The 8,479-nt window shown below is 62.3% G+C and overlaps 1 protein-coding gene across 1 annotated transcript; it reads left to right on the top strand.

Moving 5' to 3' along the window:
• The first annotated feature begins 592 nt into the window (after window positions 1-592).
• Window positions 593-6,162, top strand: SLC25A10 (solute carrier family 25 (mitochondrial carrier; dicarboxylate transporter), member 10). Its single transcript, XM_006886146.1, has 11 exons — window positions 593-685; window positions 3,051-3,170; window positions 3,607-3,721; window positions 3,852-3,900; window positions 4,130-4,171; window positions 4,502-4,545; window positions 4,679-4,749; window positions 5,039-5,131; window positions 5,295-5,372; window positions 5,831-5,887; window positions 6,061-6,162. Exons 1-11 carry the CDS (start codon window positions 593-595, stop codon window positions 6,160-6,162), a joined length of 864 nt encoding a protein of 287 aa, XP_006886208.1.
• Window positions 6,163-8,479: the final 2,317 nt, after the last annotated feature.

Below are 8,479 nucleotides of genomic sequence, written 5' to 3'. Positions count from 1 at the left end.
TCCCGGTTCGAGCCTCCTTTCATTGTCTGCAGCGAGTCGCACACAAACAGCCTCTGGCAAGGGCCAGCTGCAACGGCAGACGCGTGGACACCCGTCTCCAGGCCGCGTGTCCCGGTTCTGGGCTGGGCTGGACTGCGTGTGCCACCGGCCAGGTCCTGCGCGGAGGTGCGGACAGTTCTGGGTGCAAGTTCAGGCCGATCGGAGGGCGAGACTGGCGAGGTGCCCCAGGCGTGGACATGGCTCCAGACCTGCGCCGGCTGAGGAAAGGGACTGCAGGTTCCCGGGGAGCCCACTGCAGTCCTTGGGGTCCCGGTGGACAGGCGGGGCCCACCTAGCTCGGCTCCTGACCGCGGCCGCCTTAAGGAGCAGGGCCCGTCCAGCTCCGGGGCGGAGCCTCTGGCCGCCCCGCCTCCCGGGCCGCGCGGGCGCATTGGCTGCGCTTTGAACGCGGCGTGGAGCGAGCGGCGGGCGCAGAGCTGGGAGCCGCGCACCGGGGTGCAGAGCAGCCGGCGCCGCGCATACCCAGCCCCGCGCGCACCGAGCCCCGCGCGCACCGAGCCCCCGGCGCCAGGCCGGCGCCCGCCGCGTGGGGATGGCCGCCGAGGCGCGCGTGTCGCGCTGGTACTTCGGGGGGCTGGCTTCCTGCGGGGCCGCCTGCTGCACGCACCCGCTGGACCTGCTCAAGGTGAGGCTCCCTGCCTGCGGCCCTGCGCCCGGGCTCCGGGCAGCGGGAACCGGGGCGCCTCCTGCGGCCGCAGCCCTGCCCGCCCGGGAGGGCCGCACCCGGCGATTAAAGTGCGGTCGGGGACGCCCACGCTGCCCTCCACTGACCGGCCTCCCGGCCCCGCGCCCGGGGACATGAGACCTTCCGCTCAGCCGCCGCCTAGACATACATCAGGCCACCGCAGGGAAGGGGCGGGGAGAAGTTCGGGGTGCAGAGAGGCCAGGCCCAGGGCCGAGTTACCCCTGCAGCAGGCACCTGGGTCCACGAGCTGGAAGGGACAGTCCCCTTCCCCAGCTTGCCCAGCCCCAGGTGTGCCCAGTACCTGTGACGCTCGGCAGCTCTAGGATCTGCGAGCTCTTTCTCTGGATTGGACGCTGACAGGTGTGGGCACCTGTACCCAGTGGGGAAGTGGACGGAGAGGAGAGAAGGCTGAAGTGGGCGGTGGTGGCCCTGGCAGGGACATTAGCACTGGACCGGCTGGGCCAGGAGAACAGGGATTTCTTAAGAGTGGAATTGACATTTTTTCGTGTTAAGAAGAACCGCTGATGTGACAAATAAGACAGAAGCCCACTGTCTCCCAGGCCAGGGAGGCGCTTCCTGCCCACAAAGAACAGAGAAGCCTGGCCTTAGAAACCCCGCAGTCTGCAGGGAGTCCCTGCCCTTTCATCCTGGGCAGTAGAGGGGCAGCCGACCTCTGTCCCCTGCTCACCCCCAGCGGGCCACCAGCCCCAGGGCACTTCCTGTGAACACTGCCTGACCTGGAACTGACCCAGGCCCAGCCCTGCCTCAGGGCCTTTATCCTCAGGAAGGCTGAATGGTTTGAAAGGTCAGAAGTTCAAGTCTGCGGAATGTACCCTGATGGTCAAATTCTAGTGAGTCAGAGACTGTGGGGCACCTCTCTGACCCACCAGGGCCTCACAAGTCCGAGGCTGAATCATGTTTCCACGAGGGGAAAGGTTTTACTAAAACAACCAGCAGCAGCTCCTTTACTGTGGGCTCCAGTCCGCACGGTGTTTATTGCCGCCAGCTGCCTGGGGAGGCAAGGCATTGCAGACATGAGCCGGAGCCACGCTGGCGGCCCTCCCTGCACCTGAGACCTATCTCTTAATAGCAGAGGGTCAAGGAGGAGGGACAGCTCCGCTGTGGGAGAGAGGAGCCTGTCTGGAGGACTTTTCTCACTTCCTGGGTGCCTCGAGTCCACCCCCAGGCCCAGGAACCTCTGCCATGGTGGTGGGGCACGCTGCGGACGTCATGCTCACAGACTGTGACCTGGACTCCTGTCCATTGTCCAAGGCCCCACCAGGCGTCACTGCCAGGCCCCAGCCCCTGCCCTGCTGCTGTTTCAGAGGGGGTCAGGGCCAGCTGCAGGTGCCCTGGTCAGGGCAGCAGGGCCTCTCCGGGACAAATTGTCCAAGACCCCTGTCTGTTCTGCCAGGTCCTGACTTGTTGCTGGGTGGTACTTGCATGATCTACCTGCAGGCCAGTGCCCACTGCATCCTGCCAAGTCCAAATCAGGAAGCCATGGTCCTGTGCTGCCCATTGCCTCAGTGGGCCTACACAGTGACCACGTGGACCACTGGTAGTTAATCTGGGGTCTAGAACAGGACATCTCCATTGCCCCCAGGGAAGAAGTGGGGTGATGGCGGAGACCCCAGTGAGCTCACTGATACTGTGCCCATTCCTGTGGGTTATGTCCACCTTCCTCCGGGCCAGGGTGGGGGCCAGGAGCTGAGAGCTTGGCTGGCTGGCGCCTGCTGACCTCTGGCCTCATGGCTTTTCCTTGCCTGGGTGACTGGAAATGGCGACAGTCCAGTGCGACCTGCTTGCACAGGGCTGGAGCATAGCGGCTAACACTCCACTGCCCAGCGGGCTGTGCCCCCAACAGACAACCCGGGTCCACCCCAGTCCCCTTGGCTCTGTCCCTCAACTCGTTCCCCCTCTCGAGAAAGGGTGGCCGTCAGGAAGGGGCCTAGGGTCATCCTTTGGGGATCACACAGTGTCACTTCTGACTCAGTCTTCTCTGTTGATGACAGGGGCAGCCCTCCCTGGGGTTGGAAGGTTTCAGAGGGAATCTGCCTCTATCCCCCCCAGATGCCACTTGTCACCATGGTCACACCTGAGGACAGAGGAGTCCCACTCCCAGGCCAGGCTCTAGGAACCTCAGTTCCCCATCTCTAAATGCATCTGGTCTTTGTGAGGTTTATACACAGTAGATTGCAGAAGACAGCTCCCCTGGTCTCTGTGCCAGCTGGCCATGGGCATCAGAGGCAGGGGTGAGGAGTGGTCGGAAATGGCGACACCCTGAGCAGCTCCCCCTTGCACGCAGGTGCACCTGCAGACGCAGCAGGAGGTGAAGCTGCGCATGACAGGCATGGCGCTGCGGGTGGTACGCACTGACGGCTTCCTTGCCCTCTACAACGGCCTGAGCGCCTCCCTCTGTAGACAGGTGCGCGCTGGGGCCAGGGCTCGCTCCAGGCAGGGCTGAGCTCAGCTCCGCAGGGGGCTCATTCAGCTGGGGGCTCTGAGCAGGGCGCCCCGCTGGATGTTCCAGGCAGAGGGCAGTGATCGGCTCTGCTGCGCATGTGCTCTGCTCAGGGCTTGGGGTTGGGTGATGCTCGGGGGGAATGGGGGGCCGTCAGCCAGGTTCAGGTTCAGGGTGGAGGGTTCAGGTGAGGATTTGAGGAAGAGATTCAAGCTCAGGGCAATAACTTGAGGTACAGGCCTTTGGTGTGGGGCTTGGGGTGCGGTGCTGCAGCTCCCTCCCACCTTGTGCAATGTCCTGTTTGAAAGCATGATGATGAGAAACATACCAGGGGCACTGGTTCTGGGTGTGGAGGGCGGAGGGCAGAGGTCCTCCACTGTCCTGACCTGGCACCCCACAGATGACCTACTCCCTGACACGCTTCGCCATCTACGAGACCATGCGTGACCGTCTGAGCAAGGGCAGCAAAGGGCCACTGCCTTTCTACAAGAAGGTGCTGCTGGGAGCCATTGGAGGTGAGCGGCCAGCAGGAGTCCTGGGGTGCAGGGACGTCCGCAGGCTGTGGGAGGCTCAAGGGGTGCCAGGCAGTGTCCCAGGCTGGCCTCAGGTGGCATCACATTGAACTTGTGGCTTGTGCCAACACAGGTTTCACGGGCGGCTTTGTGGGAACCCCCGCGGATATGGTCAATGTCAGGTCAGTGCCCAGGATCAGGGTCTCCTGCCCCTCAGCAGGGTGGACGTGTCCACTGTTTGGTCTCCTTGGAAACTGTCTGAACACCCACCCTGCAGACTTCGGACCCTGGCACCCTGGGGGTCACTCTGAGGCCAGCTAGTGGTCGGGGCACCTGGTGCCTTGTGCCTGGGGATCCTAGTAGGCTGTCTGTGGTCTGCACTCACCCCCCTGGTCCTGGGATCTTTTCCAGAATGCAGAATGACATGAAACTGCCTCTGAACCAGCGACGCAAGTGAGTACCGTGCCCCCCTGGGTGTGGTCAGCATCCTGGACCCCGTGTCCAGCAGGCAGCCTGGGGCCACACGGTGGCTGGGACTCTGCCTGGGACCCACACAGTGGGGATCACACAGCTCTTAGCAGTGAGGTTGTACCCTTTAGTCACTGGAGGAAGGGGGGCCTGGTCCCCTCCAGGACCCTCATGGGGGGGCCTTGTTGGGTAGACAGGGCCAGCAGACCTCCTCCCCTCTGTCCACCTGGGAGCAGGCAGGACAGGACCAGAGCTAGGACTGTCAGAGGTTGGTGGGTTGTGGGGGGCGAGCCCTCATCACCATTCTGTCCCCAGCTACGCCCACGCCCTGGATGGCCTGTACCGTGTGGCCCGTGAAGGTAAGAGGACCTGTTTTGGGGGGGACACCGGGGGCAGGGCAGGAGGTGTGTGGTTCACGCAGGGGAAGTGGTCCTATGGTTGGAGGCTCGAGGAGGCTGGAGACCCCAAGCCTCACTTCTGCCTTCTCCTTAGAGGGTCTCAGGAAGCTCTTCTCGGGTGGAACCATGGCCTCCAGCCGCGGGGCGCTTGTCACTGTGGGTCAGGTAGGGCCCCCATTCACGGATGCGGGGAGTGACCCACCGCTCCCACCCTTCCATGACCCTCCTCAGCCAGGGCGGGGGGAGCGCTGTGCCTTGTTAAGGCTCCTGGGGAGTCACATACAGGTGCTTTGTGCCCTGGGGAAGGCCAGGCTTCTGGTCAGTCTGCCCTTGGGCAGGCCCCCTACTCTGGGGCCAGTTTCTACCAGGTGGTCTGTGCAGGTGATGGGAGGAGGGTCAGTGCTGGGCAGGGTCCCCTCAGCTCCAGGCCTGACTGTCCCTCCTGTCCGCCCAGCTGTCTTGCTACGATCAGGCCAAGCAGCTGGTCCTCGGTACGGGCTACCTCGCTGACAACATCCTCACCCATTTTGTGGCCAGTTTCATAGCGGTGAGTGTCCAGTTCTGGGCCTGACCTGGCATGGGCCCTGGAAGACAGGGATTTGGGACCACCCATGTGGTTTGGACAGGGCTCTTCGGGTCACATGTCCTCAGGCTGGGGCTACACCTGGTGACATCATCAGGTCATTGGTGAGTAACTCCTCCCCCCGCAGGGTGGGTGTGCCACCTTCTTGTGCCAACCCCTGGATGTGCTCAAGACCCGCCTGATGAATGCCAAGGGCGAGTACCAGGTGAGTGGTTGAGGACCAGGAATGGCCAGGTGAGAACAAGGTGAATGGATGAGGACCAGGTGAGTGGACGCTCCCAGGCATCTTTGCACCCGGTCCCCTTTCCCCTGGGGAAGTAGCAGCCTTCCTGGCCTTTGCCTTGTTTTTAAATTGGATTTCTCTTACAAATTAACAGGGCAGTGAGTTCACAGTCTGGGATTCTCAGGGTAGGGTTAGCAGTCAGCAGTGAGGGCTCTCTGACCCCCAGGCTCTCTGACCCCCGGGCTCTGTGACCGGCCTCCCTCCAGGCCCTACCTGTGGTCCTGAGCCACACAATCCCACCTCCCATAGAGCTTTGATTTGGTGGGTGACTAGGGGTAACCTTCCTGCTCCCTCCAGGCCCCCTTCCTGCACCTCCCCCACAGCCCTCACCCTCCTGGGGTGGCCCAGTCCTGATCACATGATCACTGTCCACTCTGCAGGGCGTGCTGCACTGCGCCATGGAGACTGCCAAGCTGGGGCCTCTGGCTTTCTACAAGGTGGGCAGGGCCACGGGGCAAAGGGTGGGGGCAGCAAGCCTTCTACAAGGCTGGGAGTAGGGGCGCTGCCAGCTTTGAGCACAGTGAGCAGGGCCCCCCACTCACCCCATCTCTCCCCAGGGCCTCTTCCCCGACAGTGAACAGGGCCCCCCACTCACCCCATCTCTCCCCAGGGCCTCTTCCCTGCTGGCATCCGCCTGGTGCCCCACACTGTGCTCACCTTTGTCTTCCTGGAGCAGCTTCGCAAACATTTCGGCATCAAAGTGCCGGCCTGACCAACCTCGGGCCCCTTCCAGCCAAAGAGGCCGCACATACTGCCCTACACCCGCCTGGGACCACCCACCTCCACAGTGCGGGGCCCCCCCACCAGAGAGCCTGTGGGCCCTCCCTCCACTGCTGGAGGTTGGACCCCAACCACCTGCCCCCTTCCAGTGCACCTTCACTGTCCAGCCCCCAGTGTGTGAAGCTCCTCCCACCTGTCCCCCAGGTCCTGTTGGTCCACGGCCCTGGGTGGTCCATTCATTCCTCCCCCCAGCTTCTGCCTCTTCTCAGGCCTCTGGTTTGCTCTTTCACAGAGCATTCACTCTGGGTCCATGGCTCTGCAAGCTTCTAGCAGCTTCCCTGGGAAATTGGGGGCCAGAGTGGAAGTGTGCTGCCTGGGTGTGCACCTGCACTTTCTCATGGAAAGAACCGGGGCCTCTCCCAGTTCTGAGGAGCGAGAGGGCCTGGGGAAGAGTCCCTGCGCCAGGCATGCCCTCCGCCAGCCCAAGGAGGCTGTAAGGACGGTCTGCCGGAATCTCAGCTGCGGCAGGTGTCCCTGTGGTAAGGGATTGGCTCTTCTCAGGCCATGTCCTCCCTCCCAGTTCCTGGGGAGTGGGTCCCACATGTGAGCTTATGCTGGGGGATCTGGGGCCTTTCTGCGTGGAGAGCCTCACCTGGGTGGTCATTCGACCACATGCCACCTCCTGAGTCCAGCTTGTTGAGGTGCCTTGCCCTGTGACCCCACTGGGGAGAGTCCATGGCTCCCAAGAGTGCTGTCCACATGGCTTTGTGCGGGGAATACCATTAAAGACAATGAGAAACCTTTCTTGACTGTCCCTTCATACCCTGTTATAAGACACCTCACCAGCCTGCAGGCTGCCCTGGTGCCATGTCCCCCGGGGGCTTCCTGTCCCCCAGCTGGATGAGAGCTCTCTAGTAGCGCTCAACTCAGCGGCGATACCTGGTGGTTGTGCAAACTCAGAGGTTATCTTTGAACTGTGGAGGGTGGGGGACAGTGGCAGACAGATGGAAGTGGATAGACACAGACCCTCACGGTGGCCAGAGTAAGGCCTGCACTGCCAGGGGTGAGTCCAGGGCCCGGCCCCTTCTGCCATGCACCTGGCAGTGTCCACCTGGGACACAGCATGTGCCACGAAGCCCTGTACCTGGGAAGATAGTACCCTGCAGTTCCTTCTGACTCAAGACCCTCCAGAGTGGCCCTCAGTGGCTCCCGTGTCACAGGAGATGGCCAGGCCACCTTCCACCATGTGGCTAGGCAGTTTCAACCACTGCATCAGCAGTCAGGTGCAAATCAGGTTTCCTTCCTAAGAACTGTACACACACACAGACACATACGCTCCCCCTCCCTCCCACAAGCAAATGCTAGACATTAAATGGCTGGCCCTGATCTCAGAATACAGATCAAGTGGGGTCCCGTCCAGCACAGCCACTGCTGGGCCTGGTTTCTCCCCGTGCGCTTTAGGCCTGGAGCGTGTGGTGTCTTTTCCATGTGAACAGTCTAGCTAGCCCCACCAAGGGTCAGCAAGGTCCAGAGAACCTTCCAAGTCTACCATCTTGAGAAGGGTGTCTTAGCCCAGGGACCAAGCTGGAGCCATGTCCCACGAGACAGGCAGAAATGTGGCCTGGTCGTCGACGTGGGGTGGTGGTGAAAAGGAGGGACCCTTGCCCAGAGTTGCAGCAAAGAAAGTGCCCAGGTTGGTATGGTAGACACAGGCCTGGCCTGGGCCCCAGGTGGGACAAGGTGCAGGATGGGGGAGGGGATACTAAGACATGTGATTGTATAATTTCAAAACAAAGACAAGCGTGTGAAGACAAGCTGTGGGCAAAGTCCCCATCCCCCACGCTGCCTCAGCTGCCTGGCACGGGAGCAGAGGGACAAAGGTGATAGGGCGGGCCGGAGGGGGAGGGGCAGCGGGAGAGGTGGGGGGCAGCCCTCTCTCCTCCCACTTCCTTCTTGCTCCCCTCCCTCTGGGGTCAGAATTCCTTTTAAAGATTTTGAGGATTTGGGCCTGGCCAATGAGCTGGAGAGGCAGTTGCAGACCTCGGGTGGGGAGGGGGGCTCGCTGTCCCCTCTGGAAGCAGGTTGCCGCGTTTCCTGCAGAGTCACTTCATTCTCAGCCATCACTGTAACCACTGTCCCAGCCCCCGGTGTGCAGTCCTCGGTCTCGCTGCTCCCACAGATCGGGAATCAGGGACATGAGTAACAAGCAGCCAGCACCTGGACACCTGGACCCTGGCGTGGCTGGACCCTGGCGTGGCTGGACCCTGGCGTGGCTGGACCCTGGCGTGGCTGGACCCTGGCGTGGCTGG

Source organism: Elephantulus edwardii, unplaced genomic scaffold, assembly GCF_000299155.1.
Source record: "Elephantulus edwardii isolate Elephantulus edwardi_28Jun2011 unplaced genomic scaffold, EleEdw1.0 scaffold00048, whole genome shotgun sequence".
Classification (NCBI taxonomy): domain Eukaryota; kingdom Metazoa; phylum Chordata; class Mammalia; order Macroscelidea; family Macroscelididae; genus Elephantulus; species Elephantulus edwardii.
Note: the sequence above shows the minus strand (reverse complement) of the source record. Positions and strands in the feature narration are given on the sequence as shown.